Below are 17,767 nucleotides of genomic sequence, written 5' to 3' on the forward strand. Positions count from 1 at the left end.
TAGACAGAGAGAGACAAATATCACATATCACTTATATGTGGAATCTAAAAAAAATGATACAGATGAACTTACTTACAAAACAGAAACAGACTCACAAACATAGAAAAATACTTATGCTTACCAAAGGGGAAAGGTGGACAGGACAGATAAATTAGGAATTTGGGAGTAACATATACACACTACTATATATAAAATAGATAAAGCAAGGACCTACTGTATAGCACAGGGAACTATACTCAATATTTTGTAATAACCTATATGGGAAAAGAATCTGAAAAAGAATGTATATATAACTGATTCACTTTGCTGTATACCTGAAACTAACACATTGTAAATCAACTATACTTCAATAATAAATAAATAAATAAAAATTGAGCATATGTAGACCCAGCTATATATATTAGATCCCTTGAGCTGGGCTAGGATTAGAATTGTCCTCTTATGAGGAAGGAGGCCTTCAGAGTCCATGAGGCAGTCAACAGCTTCTTACTACTTGCTTTGTACAAGGACCTATATGGAATACCAAGGCTATAAGATGATTTGAGCCATTAAGTAACTTAAATCCTATGGGGTCTATCTCTCTCCAGCCATGAGGCAAGTCCAATAATGCAGGCAGAAGGGCAACGTGATTGATTGGCATAGGAGTGCTATGCATTCAGAGTTAGAGGTCTCTGTAAGATAGAAGGACTGGGAAGGTTACTGGAGAGCTGATCTGGGATTAAAGGAGAGAAAAAATGAGCTACCCAGGGAAGGAAAAGGGATAATGGATTGAACAAAGACTGTTGAAGATAACCCGTCACTAGACCAGTATGGCTGCAGTTATATGTTAAGTGTCAGGGTCCAACGGAAGGTCAGGTTGGCTGGGCAAGTTGGGGTCATGTTGAGGAAGGCCAAGTATTGACGTTGTATTTGTTTTCTGTTGCTGTGTAACAAATTATCACAAATGTAGTGACTTTATATCCATTTTTAATCTCACAGGTCAAAAAGTCTGTGCACCATGTAGGTAGGTTCTCTGCCAAAGGTCTCACAAAGCTGAAAATGAGGTGTAGGCTGACTTGTGTTTTCGTCTTCCAAACTTATTCAGGTAGTCAGTAGAATTCAGTTCCTTGCAGTTATAAGATTGAGGTTCCCACTTTCTTGGTGGTTGTCAACCAGGGGCTGTTCTCAGCTCACATAGGCCTTTTGCTGTTCCTTGCCAAATGATCTTTTCCCAAATATGGCAGTTTGCCCCTTGCAGGCCAGGAAGATAATTTCTCATGCTTTGAATCTCTCTGAATTAAGGAAGGGCTCAGTCCCTTTCAAGGGCTCACCTTGATAATTATCAGTCTCACCCAATATAATCTCCTTTTAGATTTACTCAGTCTGTTGATTTGTAATCCAATCACAGGATTTCTACTAGTTCTACAGTGCATAAATCTTGGGGGCCATCTTAGAATTATGTCTATTTCAGACAGTTTTCATCTGAGTCGGGGGGAACATGGGGTGGGGTGGACATGATGAAATCTAGTTGGGGACTTAGCAATAGGAGACCAGCCAGGAGGCTGTGGCCATCACAGAGAAAAAGTGGTAGAAAAGAAATGCATGGATAATGGGGAAGATACCATAATGGGTAAATTTACAGGACCTGCTGTCCTTCTGCCTAAAATGTTCTTCTCCTACCTTCCCTCATGACTGGCTCCCTCTCACCCCACTCATTTTCCTACCCACTTATGTCATCTGCCCTTTCTTTACATCCTCCACTATCCTTAAACACATCACCCAGCTTACTTCCTTCATGATACTCATTTTATATTAACATTTTTTTCATCTATCTACTCCACTCAACTCCCAGCTCAGTAAGGACAGAGACAATGTCCCACTTGCACATCTCTGTATTTCCAGAATAAGACCTGGTATATAGTGAGAACTCAATAAATATTGAATGAATGAAAGGCTAAATGAATGGGTGAGCAAATGATATGGAAGGGCCAAAGAAGAGTCAAAAAGCCTGAGCGTTGGGTGTGGATGTCTGGAAGAAAGGCAGGAAGTGGAAGCAGATTAAGAGATGTAGGGAAATAGGAAGATATATTTCAGATAATTTGAGTTTGGGACAACCATGGAGCAATCGTGCAAGTAAGTCCAATAAGCAGCTGTAAATGTATGTGTGGATATACCACAGAAAAGACAACAATATCCAACAAGAATAAGAAACTGTGCTTTGACCATGTAAAAGCATGTGCTGTAGAGCGAATGTTTGTGCCCCCCCCAAAATTCATATGTTAAAATCCTAACTGCCAACGTGATGGTATAGGAGGTGGGACCTTTGGGTGGTGATTAGGGCTCCACCCTCATGCATGGGATTAGTGCCCTTATAAAAAAGACTCCAGAGAGCTCCCCTCAGCCCTCCCACCGTGTGAGAACACAACAAGAAGACTGCCGTCTACAAGCCAAGAAGTGGGTTTTCACCAGGCACCAAATCTGCCAGCACATTGATGCTGGACTTCCCAGCCTCCTGAACTGTGAAATATAAATATTTATTGTTTAAGTCACCCAGTGTATGGTATTTTTGATATAGCAGCCCAAGCAGATTAAGACAGCATGAAAACTTGATTTTAAAATAAGCCTTCATTGGATATTACTCATCTCTATTTACAAGATCTCTGCTACTTGGAATAGTTGTCACTACGAGGGTTAGAATTAATGTTAGGATACAGGCAGGGCTAAACATCCTCTTTGGGCACAGTTCCATCATGATCTGAAAAACTGTTGGAGAACCTAAAGGCACACAAACCAGCATCTAGAGTCTTCAAGATTAAGGGTGTGTGAATATAAGGCTGGGATATGCTGGGCCGTCAACCAGCACTGGTAAGAAGCTCTCCGGCAACCCAGTGTTGCTATGCTATGCTTTTTATTCTTTCTCCCTTTCTCTGCTCACCTCTCTCAATGAGTACTTCATCTATCTTGTCTCAGCCTTTCTGCTATGTTCGCTCAAATACCCCTTTCTCTCTAAGTTTCTCCAACCAAATTATTTTTCTCCTACCACAAGTATCAACCTGAGTATTTCTCTAGTAACCTCTTTCAACTTGTCTTTAGAACCTTTCTCATCATGTCTATCCTCTCTCCCCTCCCTTTCACAGGTACACTGCAGTGGTCATGCCAGTTCACTACCAACATGGCACAGGACAGAGCTCCTGTCGGCGTGTGACCCTCATGATCACGGCTGTCTGGGTGCTGGCCTTTGCTGTGTCTTGCCCTCTCCTCTTTGGCTTCAACACCACAGGTAACAATGACGGCCCCACTTCCAATAGCGGCGTGATTCACAGCACATCTGAATGGTTGTGAGTGGTGCTCTGACCGCTGGTCAATATAATCAAACGAGGATGCTAGAGACTGCAAAGCGTTGGCCTTTACTGATTACAAATAAAATAGACAACAAAACCTCTTCAATTAAGGGCACAGGAATCACGTTCTGCCCCAATTAATGAAAAGTCTGCTTACTCCTATTTTGAAAGAAAAGCCATTGTATTCATTTGAAGAAATGTGCCAGTTAAAAAACTATGCTATATGAATAATTCAGGTGAAGTTTACTAACGAAAAGATGGTAATTCGTAATGGATTTACAATGCAAAATAACATATCATGAAAGCCCTGGAGTAGGGTATACAGTTCTAACTTTTTATTCAATAAAAATCATTTCTGGTGTTTGGGAACTAGGATGAATTCCTAAATTACTGGAGGATGTATTTTATATTTTTTAATATACAAAAATTTTGGCCATGGTGCTTGGCACATGGTACATCTTCTATGGGATGGATGGATGGATGGATGGGTGGACGGACAAATGGATGAACAATGTGTATATCTGAGTTGTCTGGGATTTTAGATATGACACCAATCCAAACTGACACCTCACAGTGCCTTCAGTGTCTGTTCCATGACCATCTTTCAGCCTCAAGAATTTCATGTGTTGAGTGGAAACTATTAGCACATATAGTATAGTTACAGGTATTGAAAATAAACAGTGTTCACTAAGAGAGAACTGATTGACTCATGTTCTAGTGTTCATCTGGATTTCTTATTTTCTCCATTTGAATTGATTCATTCAATTCCTACTATGTTCCAGGTTCATGAATTGCTGGTATATATGTACAAGTCACGTAGCTGTGTACTTATGTGTATACAGATATATTATAGGTGACACATTACATATAAATACAGGCAAATCTTCACTTATATATAGTCTTCAAAGAGTCATTTGCTGGTCAATTATTTAGAAGTCAAAATACATTTAGGAAGACGGAGGCTCTGGAGTCAGAAAAATCTAGATTCAAACTCCGGTTCGGCTGCTTAACAGCTGTGTCTGCTTGAACAAGCTACTTCACTTTTCTAAGTTAAGCTTCCTTGTTGATAAATTTGGGATAACAATATAGCACAGGATAAACTTGAACAAAATCAAGTATGTGGACTAGGTCTATGTATTTAGTTAGGAAGTTTTCAATATTTATTTTTATATATGGCCTCCTACAAGTAAGTCCAGCAACTTCATCTCTAAAATTGTATGTTAGGTTGAACTCTTTATAATAGATGACATATTACTGCATGTGTCATAAGTCTTTACTTATTACTGTTCAGGGTTGTAATCAAACCATGCGTATCTTTATATGTGATTCAGGGTGAATTTTGACTCCCTATAATTTTCATTGACTCTAGAATCTAAGCCTACATATGTTATAACTCCACTCTACCTCCTTCACAGAGTTCTTTTACAAGTAAGTGTGGATTAAATTGGGATAACATCCATAGATGTGCCAAACACATATCACCTGCTCAAGGTTAGGCTTGTTTCTCTGCAGCATTAGAGGTTAAGTAGCCAAGTTATCCAACAAAGATGTGCCTGGTTAACTCAGGGTGTTCCTAAAATATGTTGGTATTGTCTTTGCGTTACTCTTTAATGCTTCCCATTGTCAGTCACCAATGTCACGTTATAAACACAAACATGCGTGTGAACGCACATGCACCAAGGCGACATTCTCTAACACGACTGTAGAAGCTGGCTCTGGCGCTCAAATACCATTTCAATGAGTCTAAATGTGCTTTGGGGGTTAGTCCGATAACTAAGCCACCTTCTATATCCATGTTTCTATGAGAAAATGCCTTCTAAGTTGGAATTTGTAGTATGGGCCACTTCCTACCACTGCTAGACCAAGGCAGTCCTTAACCCGGCCAGCAGCAAAGCCCCACCAACTTTTGCTGGGCCGAGTGATTCCTCTTCCTCATTATTAGAGGCTGGCAGGGGCGGTCTTTCTCATGTGCCCGCGCGGGCACACACACACACACACACACACACACACCTGGTAACACTTAGTCAAAATCTGACATAAGACAGAGTTCCCAGTTAAAGTCAACATATAAAGTGAAGAAGAATGAGGACCTAATGCAGTGTTGTTGCCACCAGTGAGATCATTATTGTTTCAGAAACAAAACTCAGAAAAATCTTTCCAAAAGGATTTTCAAATATAGAATTGAGAAGGCAAAAAAGGCTCATGACTTACCACGTATAGGCTCACTTCTTTCTCATCTCTCTCTCTCTCTGTCTCTTACTTATAAATTTATTAATTAGGCTACAGTAGGCTCTCCACATATTCATGTATTGTGCTCAAGTGTCAGGTCCATTGTAAAAGCCCAGTAGATACTAGCTAGTGTTATTGTTGTTACTATTATTATGTATTAGAAAAGTTCCTGTGCCTCAAAATTTAACTATGCCCCTGCTCCAAGGGATATCTAAACAGTGGTAGTCCTTGCTCTGCTCTCAGGGAATTCGTAAGCAGGACTCAAGGCAGAGAAGCCCCACTGGCATTCTCTGCCTCAGTCTGACCTTCACAGCAAAGCTTCATTATCTTGATAGATGTGGGTTCCTCCAGCACCTCTTACAGCTCTAAGGAATTTCCCAAGTTCATTCAAAAGCCCAATATAAATGACTTCTCTTGGCCATTTTTTTCTGCTCCTCCTGTGAGAAGGAGAAAAGGGCAGGATACTGCCAACAACACCTGATATTGGCAGTGGCCGGACTTTCATGAGGTGCAACACAAAACAGAACTTTCTGGCAGGGCTCTTCTTTTAAGGAAATGGGCTGCCACGTGGGACTCTGAATTGTCAGAGAATGTAACGTAGAGGAAAGTTGAACTTCAGGTTCTTCTATCTTGGAATTGCTCTTATTGCCCGAAAAAGAATGACATGCATGTCTGGATGCACACATAAAGCAGGATCTTGGGTCACAGAGAGTTCCAGAACTGTGGGGCCTGGCTGACCCGTGTCGCCCCAGGTCCCAGCAGAGACCCAGCAGTCAGGAGCCAAATATCACATCATCAACAGCCCCTGATAGCAGCAGAGGATGGAGTGTTAGTACTAGAGGAAATCTGAAAGATCCCTGACCCTTTTATTTTACAGATAAGAAAAATAACTAGTATTTAAATTTCTGTTAAATCAGATAGCTATTGGGTTATTAAAAATTCCAGAATGGATAAGCAGTAGCTGGTGACCAGGGTTTAAGAAACTTTCAAGGGCAGAAGAACTTAAAGTTGAGAAAGTCCTACCAACTGACTTAATTTTCCTCTGAAACAAAGAAATGGAGGAGGGCTATTTAGATTTTAGCAATAGAACGCCTCACCTGGCTTTCAGAACCCTGCATCTGGGGGTAGGGGGACTTGGTTGAGAAGCACAAAGAGAATACTAGGTTCTTCCTCGATCAAATTCATTAAGATCTCCTGTCTTTGGAAACAAATTGAGGACAAATCCTTCAATGAGCTAGAAGTTCATGAATCTCTCAACTCAACTTGCTTTTGACTTTGCCATTCACATGACTGTGGGACTCAAGTTCCCAGGCTAGCCCACGAAAGATATTTAGTGAGCACAGCGCCTTGAATACAGCGGGCGCTCTGTAAACTTGTGTTGAATGAGTCAGTGGATGAGTCCTCATCATCATTCTTTCCTCCTTAGCTGTTGAGATTAGTTGGGATAAACATCCCAGTCGCGGAGGATGGGGGGTAGCCTCCTGGCCTTCCCTATTATGCTCCAGCTAGCGACCGCTGATGTGTTATGGAAAATGTTCATCTGTACAGTTTGCTCATTTATTCATCATTCATGTATTCATGCATTCAATAACTGTTATGCTGACAGCACACTACCCTTTCAGTTAAATAATCAAGACAAAGCACCTCATCTCCTGGGGAAGCCTAGCTCCTGGGGGCCTCACTGCCCTCACCACCTCCTCAGGACTCAGCAGAGAGAAGCTTTCAGAATTGGCCGTGTGTGGTGTATCACTCTGCACTGCCCACAGGACACACACCCAGGCCAGGCCTGGCGGAGGCTGGGGCAGGGCCCCATTCACTGCCCAACGGCCTCCAGCATCACTCTGCCTGCTGACAGGCCTCACGGGGTGCATAACATGGAGAAATTCTGGGAGAGGCTGCAAAACTCTGTCTAAGGACAGGCAGCTGTTTCTCAGGTAGGGAAGGAAGGAAGGGATGACAATGCAGGTTCAGGGACTGTATACTGAAGATCATTGATCAGCGATTTCGAAATAGCTATGTGCTCTCTCTTCACTCTGTTTCTCACACATAGCCTTTCAATATTTCAACATTTCAATATTTCAGTGTTTTTAATGGAAAAATAAATACTTGCACATGATAAAACATAAGGTATAATGAGGTATATATACAGACTTACCTGTACGTCTCCCTTCTACCCTGGATTGCCAGTCCACCTGTCCCCTCCCTAGAAGTGAACACCCATATTCTTAAAAGATAGTGCTCGGGACTTCCCTGGAGATCCAGTGGTTAAGACTCCGAGCTTCCACTGCAGGGCGCATGGGTTCAATCCCTGGTCAGGGAACTAAGATCCCGCACGCCACGCGTGAAGCAAGTGCATACACACACCCGTGCATGGACACATGTGAGTGTGTGTGTGTCCATGTTTACACAAATGGAAGCATACTATGCCCACTCTGGCTCCTGGCTTTTTAAATGTAGTAGTTAATATATAAAATATAGAGGTCAGCCTCCCAAAGCCCAGAGGAGGATAGAGAAGGGTAGATGGTATATCTGCAGAGACGCATGGGGACTATCTAGCACACCAAGGATGGTGACAAGACGAATAGGGGGAAAGTGACCCTGCCACCCCTCTGACCCCCTCTCAGTACAAAACGTGCTGAGGTACCTCCTCATTAGAGGAGGCATTTCAATCATAGTCAGACGCTGACAGCAGGGGAGCTGACGGCAGGGGAGGGGTGATCACTGCCAGCATGGCTCCTTACAGATTCAGAAAGACCTTGAGCTGCCTCCCTATCCTTACTCCCAACCCCACTCCCCTAGAAGACCAGAAGATGCCATTTTGGTGACCACTGTTCAGAGTTTTATGAGCCATTTCCTAAAAGATGATGATATAGGCTTTGGTGAGATGACATTAATTTTACCTGAATTTTACCCCCCTACCAAGAGAATCAGAGAATTGGGAGTAGCTCATAAAGATTCTGGTGGCAGTGCCGTCATTAAAATGCCTGACTGAGCACTGAATACATGCTTTCTTGTTCATTTTGTTTTAATTCTTAGCTGTTGCTCCCTTCTCTCCCCCACAAATATTGTTCCCTATAAGTCTCTCTCCAAATTTTCACTCCAAGTGATACCTTCCCTTTCAAGTTCAAAAAGCTCGGAGGAAGTATATAATAAATAATAGTAAAGAATAAATAATAATAATAGTTACCATTTCGTCTCACAACCACTACATGAGACAATATTTTTGTCCTTCTTTTACAGACCATGAAACTGAGGCTTGGCATAGTTAAGTAACATGCCCAAGGTCACACAGTTAGTAAATGGAGACCTGGGTCTCCCACTTCAGGCTGCCTGGCCTCTACCTACCTCCGTAGACCAAGAAGCAGAATGAGGGGACCATGTGACCACAGCCCTCTCCCCACCAGTTCACATCTGAGGCTGCATCTTCCGAGGCCAGAGTTTGGGTTGGAGAATGCCCATCCCTTTATTAAGATTGGCTGGATGTGCCAACACCTGTTGCTGACAGGACGAAGTGCAAATTTGTCGTGTCCCAATAGTAGAGGGAGGTGGAGAGTCAAAATCATAGAAAGAACATTGGTTTGGGGGTCAAAATGACTGGAGGAACACATCCAGACTGTGTGTTGTTAGGCCACTTACTGAATAGCTCTGAGCCTTGGTCTGCTCATCTGAGAATAGAGACGGTAATGGCACCTGCCTACATCATGTTGCACATTTATTAGGTAAGATAATGTGTCTAAAGCCCTTGGAATCACCTGGAAGATATTAGTTTCCTTCCACTTTCTTTTTCAAGATGGGGCAAGTTGTAGGCCTTACTCTGGCTACTGGAGGGTCTCAACATCTGCTAGTGAAGAAGACAAAGCTGCAGGGCCCCCTAAGGAGGAAGGGCAGGAGCGTTTCAGGACATAAAGCAAGGATGTGCCTCGATTCACATTGCCCATGATGACAGTAGGTTTACTGGCCCTTTTCCCATCTCAACCCTGAGCAGTACTGGGATTCGCTGAGAAATAGACTTGCCTGTATTCAGCCACCACCTGCCCGACAACTCAGATTCAAAACCGGGGACCTGGCATTCTCAGCAAAGAAGCCTTCCTCTTTTCTTTCATTGCATGCAACGACCCTCTGATGCCTCCACACAGGCAGGCCCTTTTCTGGGGGCTGCATCCCTCCTGGGAGCCTCTGCTCTGCTGCTCTGTGACACCCCCCGACCCCCGCCTCCCAGGCCGCGTTCCTCTGTGACGCTTAGCGCAGCATACGGAAGGGATCGTCTGTCTGTCTAGACTGGGAGCTCCTTCAAGGGAGGACACTGTGTCTTATTCATCTTTGCAGCCCCATTGTAGAGCAGTGTCTGGCATGTGATCATCGGTAAATTTTCTTTTTAGTGAACTGTGCGTGACATCGGAATGAATTAGACCTCCTACTCTCAGCGAGAGGACGACGGAGGTGTCTGAGATGGCACCCTCACGAGTTAACAATCAGGCCATGTGTGCTAATTGCACAGTAAAGGGCTGTGGGGCACAAAGGAAGTAAGAGTCACTCCTGACTGAGAAAATCAAGCAAGGAAGCCTCCACGGAGGAGGCAGCACATAGACCAGGACATGATGAGGGGGTAGGTGGGACTGGCCATTGCTTCTCGAAGCTCCACTGTGGATTCGATGGTGGAGACACCACACATGATGTGGGGTCATATTTTGTGCTCCCCACCGAAGTCCCATACTTGGCCAACTACTTTGCTTTCTCCCCTTCTCTCACTCACAGGAGACCCCAGCATCTGCTCCATCTCCAACCCTGACTTTGTCCTCTACTCTTCAGTGGTGTCCTTCTACCTGCCCTTTGGAGTGACTGTCCTCGTCTATGCCAGGATCTACGTGGTGTTGAGACAGAGGAGACGGAAACGGATCCTCACTCGACAGAACAGTCAGTGCATCAGCGTCAGGCCCGGCTTCCCCCAACAGGTAAGCACCCTGGAGGGGCAGAAGGAAGACAACACCCAGCCCCGTGGCCTCCAGCCTTGTGTCCAGCAGTGCATGCTTTTGCCTGTTCTGCCACATCGGGGACCCACATCTGATACCCACCTTTTAATCTGCAGATATTGGCTAGGCTTTAAAGGTAGGAAATCAAATCTCAAAAGTGCACTGATAGTCTTCCCTAGAGCACACTTGACTTAGCAAGATGATAGGATAGCTTCTGGGCTTCTTCTGCTCCCCTTCAAAGTCTTTCATTGTCCCTAAATGGCCAGCTGTTCAGATGTCACACAGGTATGAAGTTTTAGTGTGGTAGCTTTACCACTGGCTGATGCCGGGTTTCCAGGAATGACTTTTTGGCCAGATCATTACATCAGGAATCACTGGGGGGTCCATTGAAACTTCTTGTCCTTTCTAGATCTGCCTCTGTGTTGAGGCACTAACCAGCTGAGGGAATGGGAGATGCTGATGACACATTTTACTAGGTCTTTCAAGGCTCTGAAAAGGAAGGTCACTGAAATCTTCTGATTGCTTGGGCTGTGAATTCTGCTCATTCCAGTGTCTGGCACATGCTTCAAGGTGTACTTGAAGCATGAATGGATGAATACCAATCACCTGCAATCTTCTAGGGAAGAGACAGCAGGAATATTATACAGCCTCTGCCTTCATGTAGCTTAGAATCTTAGACAAGCCGATAAAACACACCTCCACCCAAAATTAATGAGCAGCCCAACACTGACTGGGACGTTTGCCAAATGTGAGATGAAGACAACTAAGCATCTAAATACTAGATGCTGGAGAGGTTATGAGAAGATAAAGGTCAGTATGCTCCGGAAAGGCTTCATAGAGTAAGAATTGAGTTTGATGTTGAAGGAAGGTACACTTTGGATGTCTAGATCAACCTATAATGACTTGAATGAGAATCAGAACCTCGAACTCAAAGTCCCAAGACTTGCGTAGAGCAAAAATATTGGCCCCTGCGAAATAGGAGGTCAGGACCCAAGACAGAGGATATGAACACACTGTATTCAAAGCATTGTCACCTATATGGCCCAACTATGTAGAGCTTAACCCACAACTGTTTTTCCTTCAACCCACCCTAGTCTTCCTGGCTACGGTTGCATCCTATGTGACAGTTTTTCAATAAGGGCCAGATTTGCATCAGATGCCATGGGGAAAATGGTGAGTAAGCCATGCCTTTGACTGTAGGAAAAGAATAAGAGACCCTTTCTCAAGTCATTGGCTTGACTTAATTCCGCTTCCACCCCAAAATCAAATTTAGCGCCAAGCTCACACTTGCATCTGTAATAAAAAACAGATCTGAGACTCTACCTGATTTGAGCTTCAGAATAGGCATTATCAAATAATATTCCAAAAGCATAGGATCCCAATGACCAGAGCCAATGACTCTTGGATGTGTTGTGAAGATACCATCCAGAACAACCTGCATTAGAGGAAACAGGGCATCGCTGAAACAGACATGGGCAGATCCAAGAAACGCCGAAAAGGGAGACTAATGGGAAACCTTCAAGTGCCGTATTTGCCATTAAATATGGGGAAAACCGAGACAATTTCATAGTCACCCTGGTTCTTATCCTTCCAATTCAAACCAGCCCCAAAAAAGCCAAGTGCTGCATGGAGCCTGAAGGTGTTAGATAAAAGACCAGTATTCCTCTCCCTGAGCTCCACAGCCAAGTAAATATTAGGAACGAAGCTTCAAAAACCCATGATGATGAATGTCTAAGCCTTGTCTAATCTCCATATAGTTAAGTAACCACTTTTACATGGGCCGGATGTAGCTGTTACAGACTCTTGCTGTAAACGATTTTTTTTAATAGATAAGAGATTTAAAGTCCAAGAAGGCTCCAAGGCCAAAAGAAGGAAAACCGTTGACTATGGAGGAGAGATGGAAGAGTCAAGAAGCTGGCGTTGTCTGGAGTGTGGAGAATTAGGTTCTGTCCTGCCATCTGGGAGTGGAGGGCTCTGCCAGGCAGATCCAACGCAATCCAATGTTTCTTCATGTCAGTCATGGAGGTGGTGATAAAAGTTTGCAGAGAGAGCTGAAAAGTACACTCATCAATATAGAATCTTGGAAGAATCACTTTCCTTCTACATGACTGAATTTCCAAATCTGTGAAATGGAGACAAGCTGTACTAGATCAGTGTTCTCAAATACGAGATTTCATAAATTTTTTTTTTTTTTTTTGGCTGTGCTGGGTCTTCGTTGCTGTGTGGGCTTTCTCTAGCTGCAGCGAGCGGGGCCTACTCTTCGCTGTGGTGCATGGGCTTCTCATTGCAGTGGTTTCTCTTGTTGTGGAGCATGGGCTCTCGACGCACAGGCTTCAGTCGTTGCAGCACGCAGGCTCAGTAGTTGCGGCACGCAGGTCCTAGAGCGCAGGCTCAGTAGTTGTGGCGCACGGGCTTAGTTGCTCCGCGGCAAATGGGATCTTCCCGGACCAGGGATCGAACCCATGTCCCCTGCATTGGCAGGTGGATTCTTAAGTACTGGGTCACCAGGGAAGTCCCAAATCTGAGATTTCATAAGCACTCTCAAAAATTTGTCCCTAGTCCTTTAGTTTCAGAAATAATGCATCTTTTAGAAGATCACTAGATGCCAGCTCAATCATAAAATATAATCTTGGTTACAAATGGTCATTCAGATAAAACATGGTATACTTACATTAATTATTAGAAAATTCCATCAAAATGAAAACCAAATTAAAAAAAAACTATGTTATGATAGAATTCCTACAAACACCTCTGTGGAGCACAGTTTTTAAGACACTAAATAATCTTGAAGCCCACTTACATTCATTCATTTATTCAACAATGTTTCTAAGTTTGTACAGTGTACCAGCCCTGTGTGTCTAGAAAACTATGATTCCTTGAACTAAGGAGAGACTAGTGAAAGTTCTTGGTTGTTGACACTGACTAACTTACGTAAAAAAGGAATTTACTGGAAGGATATCAAGTAGCTCAGACTCAACGAGAAGGCTGAAGAACAGCTTCAGAAGATACTGTTCATGCCTAAGGAAGAATCTGGTTCAAATACCTAGGACACTGAACATTGACTGTCACCACTGCTAGATGAATTCTGAAGTCTCCCTGCTTCATGAGCTCTAATTCAAGGTTGTAGGTGCGAATCTCCAATTGGCTGGGCTTGGTTCAGGTACCAGAGTTCTAGCTGCCCAGTGGGGAGGTCGGGGAAAGTGAATATCTGGCTTTTATGGCTTTGCTAAGGGTGCTGGGGAGTCCTGCCTTCTACTCAAGATTGACACAGCATCTGATTTTTCAAACATGGAAAGAAGTTCAGACGTTGGCACACACACGTCCTCCCAAAATACCAGAAACTTTCACATATCTTCAGTTTCCTACTCTCAGAGTCTGTTCATCCCAAACCTGTTTCTTTTCATTTATTTTCTGTTTTACCAATGAGGCTCAGAGACATTTAATTAACTTGCCCAGGATGCATCAACTAAGGAGGAAGCTGAGATGAAAATCCTGGGTTTTTAAAACTTTTTATTATTGAAAATTTCAAAACTAAAAAAGTAGAAAGACAAATATAACTAAGCCTTCAGTAGTCATCAGCCAGCTCCAACAATTATCAACTCATGGCCCCGTCTTCTTTCAACTACACTCCCACCTACATTCACATACCCCCACTGGATTGTTATGAAGCACATTTCAAACATAACAACATTTCAGCCAAACATATTTCTCTAAGACTCTCTAAAGGATATGGGCTCTTTCATAAAACACGTAACCACAATACCACATCACACTAAAAAATTTAATAATAATTCCCTACTATCATTAAATATCCAGTCAATGTTAAAATTTCCCCAATTGTCTTACAGATTTTTTATAGTTGGTTTATTTGAATCAAAATTCAAATAAGACCCATACCTGGTGAGTGGTGGTGGTGTTGTCACTGCAATTTATTTGTTGAAGAAACTGAGTCATTTGTCTTATCATTTCCCACTTTCCAGATTTTTCTGCTTACATCTCAATGGTGCCATTTAACATTTTCCTCTGTGTATCCAGGTCATTCTACCTTAAAAAGGCCAGGCTATAATTGTATTCTGCCCTCCTCCAGGGATTATTGTGATTCTCAAATGTTCTTTATGTGGTAGGTGCTTTTGAGTTGTAAAGGCGGAAGCAGATTTTGTTTACCTTAACTTCCCATGAGCCCACCACTCTCAGAGGCACCCTCTGTAGGTTTCACACAATGATGGCTCCTTCTTCCTTCATTGCATTCTGTTTCTCTTTCAGGAACATTCAGAAGATAAACAATATCCCCAGAAATGTCAGGACCCTCTCTTGTTACACCTACAGCCCCTCTCCCCTGGTCAGACACACATGGAGCTGAAGCGCTACTACAGCATCTGCCAAGATACTGTCTTGGGAAGACCAGGCTTCCAAGAAGGGGAAGGAGAGTTGAAAAGGGAGGGGAGGACTCGGAACTCCCTCAGCCCCACCATGGCACCTAAGCTCAGCTTAGAGGTTCGAAAACTCAGTAATGGCAGGCTGTCGACATCCCTGAAGCTGGGCCCCCTGCAACCTCGGGGAGTGCCACTGCGGGAGAAGAAGGCAACCCAGATGTTGGTCATGGTGCTTGGTGAGTCAGGTTAAGTTGGGATGGGTTGGATTACGTTGAGTTAGGTTGAGTTCAGTGGAGCTGGTGGAGGATACTAAGGTAACCATATTTAACAGAAATTGGAAATCCAATGACTGTAATATTTATAAATGTTTATAATGTAAATGAAAAGAGTTTGTGAATAAATCTTAACTCTGGTGGAAATTCAAAACACCTAGACTGAAATTTATGAAACCGAACAAGTCACATAATTGAGCTGTGTGTCGTGTCTATCACTTGGAATTATAATGGATAAATCAAATAATAAGTAAGATAATGATTCATTAAAAGCATCTAGCACATACTGGATATTTCCTACCTGCTTACCTATTTTAAAATATTAAGTGAAAAATGTGAGAATGCCAAAAGACTACTGTCATATGGTATTATAACATCTAGATTATTTTAAATACAGAGAAAAAAAGACTGAAAATTAATTCACTCAGATGTCAAAAGTGATTGTCTTTGTGTGGTGGGTGATTATTTCACTTCTTTCTACTTTTGCATATTTACCCAGTTTTCCATACTGTATAAAATCAGGGCTGGTTTTTATAGTAGAAAAATATAAATTTATTTAAATAAAGAAATTAAAAATTGATAAGTTGTGGTACCATACAGAGTTAGTGACGGTGAACATATCTTGTTCACTGTCACAGACAAGCCCCAAACTACTCATGTCTTAGGGACTTCTCATGTCCAGGGAACCTCTATGTTAATCCCCTCAACAACCTTAACTATATGAATTGCATCTTTAAGGTCTTTTTTCCTATCAGTGCCTAGGAACATGTCTTGCATGGATAGACATAAAATAAATATTTGAATTGAATTGAGAAGTAGAAAAGACTAGCGAAGGACTATCTAAAGATCAAAGCAGAAAACTGATTTAGGAGCAAAGGCTTGGGATGAATCAAAGATGTTAGCATCTAGTTTTCTCACCTAAAAAAAAAAAAAAAAGTGACTAATCACACCTGCTTCATAGGGTTGGTGTAAAAATTAAAAGGGTATGTGAAACTTCCAGCGTAGTAGCTGCCGTAAAGTAGACAACTGTGACTCATTTCCATGTTACAACAAAGGGAGTAAACAAACCCCTGACCCAGTTTTTCTCTTCCTTTGCAACCTAGGGACCTTCATTGTCTGCTGGCTGCCCTTCTTCTTGACCCACATTCTCAATACCCACTGCCAAGCATGCCACGTGTCCCCAGAGCTCTACAGTGCCACCACGTGGCTGGGCTACGTGAACAGCGCCCTGAACCCTGTGATCTATACCACCTTCAACATCGAGTTCCGAAAAGCCTTCCTCAAGATCCTGTCTTGCTGAAGGAGGAGGGAAGACTCCCTGTGCCCACATTTAGCTGCCAGGCCACCGGGCCACTGGCCAGGGCCTGCTCAAAACACAGTGCGATGTCTGCTGGCATGTGGCAGGAAGAAGATTCCCGAAGGCAAGATGTCCCTGAGTAGCAGGTGTAACGAACTGCTTCCTCCAGAACAGACAGTTCTACCTCCCCAGCTAAACTCTGACTTCACTCTGGCAATCTTCAAGTCGTTCGGAGGCCCCCAAGTGATAAGCAGTAATTCGGCGAGAAGATGATAGAACATGACTCCACACACAAACACAATTTTCATCAGAGGCATGATTCATTATAGCGAAGGAAAAATGAACAGATCTCATCATTCTCAACTTGCCAAGGGTCCTTGAAATCTCAGCCAGTAAACCGTCTTGCAGACAGCCAGTCTCACTTCCTTCAAACTTCTAATTAACTGTCAGGCTAACCTTGTACTTTCGTGGGTCCACTCTCTTTGGTCATTCCTTTCATTCGTTGCATCCTGAAATACAATAGCAAGGCCAATGCTTCCACCTCTCTGTAGAACCTGATTGGCTACATTTGATTTGGGAAATTCCTCACCCTGAGGGAAACATGGTCCCACACTGGGACCTGGGCTTCCTTTTCAAACCTTGCTCCCCCTGTATTTCAGCTCTAGCTAAGAAGCCTCTTTGATGCCATTTCCTTACTCTCAGAGTCTCAGTTCCAGAGTAATTTAAGATGGGGGTGTTAAGTGACAAAGGAACGGCAATGCCCACGACAGTATCACTGTCGAATCTTGTGGTTCAGAGAGTGCTTTAGATGTGTTTTCATAACTCCGTGAGGTTTTCCTACCCAGGTGTCTCCATCTCCTGCTTAACAGAGATCCAATACTTTCAGACCCTGAAACCCATTAACTATTAAGTGTCTACAAGGTGCCATTCACCTCCCAGGTTCTGGATATATGACATTGAATAAGACAGCTCCTGCGCTCAAGGAGCCCACTGCCTGCTCCTGTATTTGGCAGGTTACTTGTCTAAGGGTGGTAGGGACCCACGTAAACTGCCAGAGGACACAAGAACTGAGACAGACTAGCTGTCCAAAGCCATCATATGGACAGTCTTTGTAAAGTCCTACTGCAGACGCTAAACATCATCCTCTCACAACTGAGATTAAAGGTATAATAGAAACAATGTGTAAATGTCATTCAAAATTGCATTTATAAGAAACTTGAATATCCTCCCATTTACCTTTTCACCTACAGAAGCTATTTCTTCTTGATTACAGAATCAAGATACAATCTGTAGATAATTCATGAAA

At 43.0% G+C, this 17,767-nt stretch overlaps 1 protein-coding gene across 2 annotated transcripts in view; it reads left to right on the top strand.

Annotated features, from left to right (window-relative positions):
- The window catches only part of DRD3 (dopamine receptor D3), a 36,052-nt gene extending 19,588 nt beyond the window's left edge, over nucleotides 1–16,464 (top strand). Inside the window, exons 3-7 of one of the 2 annotated variants that reach the window (XM_032630865.1) lie at nucleotides 3,117–3,259; nucleotides 10,305–10,501; nucleotides 14,846–14,981; nucleotides 15,081–15,128; nucleotides 16,268–16,464. In XM_032630865.1, coding sequence (XP_032486756.1) covers nucleotides 3,117–3,259; nucleotides 10,305–10,501; nucleotides 14,846–14,981; nucleotides 15,081–15,128; nucleotides 16,268–16,464 — 721 coding nt within the window. Of the gene's footprint in view, nucleotides 1–3,116; nucleotides 3,260–10,304; nucleotides 10,502–14,845; nucleotides 15,129–16,267 lie in introns of both variants that reach the window. The other variant, XM_032630863.1, reaches the window with a different exon arrangement.
- Nucleotides 16,465–17,767: the final 1,303 nt, after the last annotated feature.

The sequence above is a fragment of the Phocoena sinus genome, chromosome 4 (genome assembly GCF_008692025.1).
Source record: "Phocoena sinus isolate mPhoSin1 chromosome 4, mPhoSin1.pri, whole genome shotgun sequence".
In the NCBI taxonomy this organism is placed as follows: Eukaryota; Metazoa; Chordata; class Mammalia; order Artiodactyla; family Phocoenidae; genus Phocoena; species Phocoena sinus.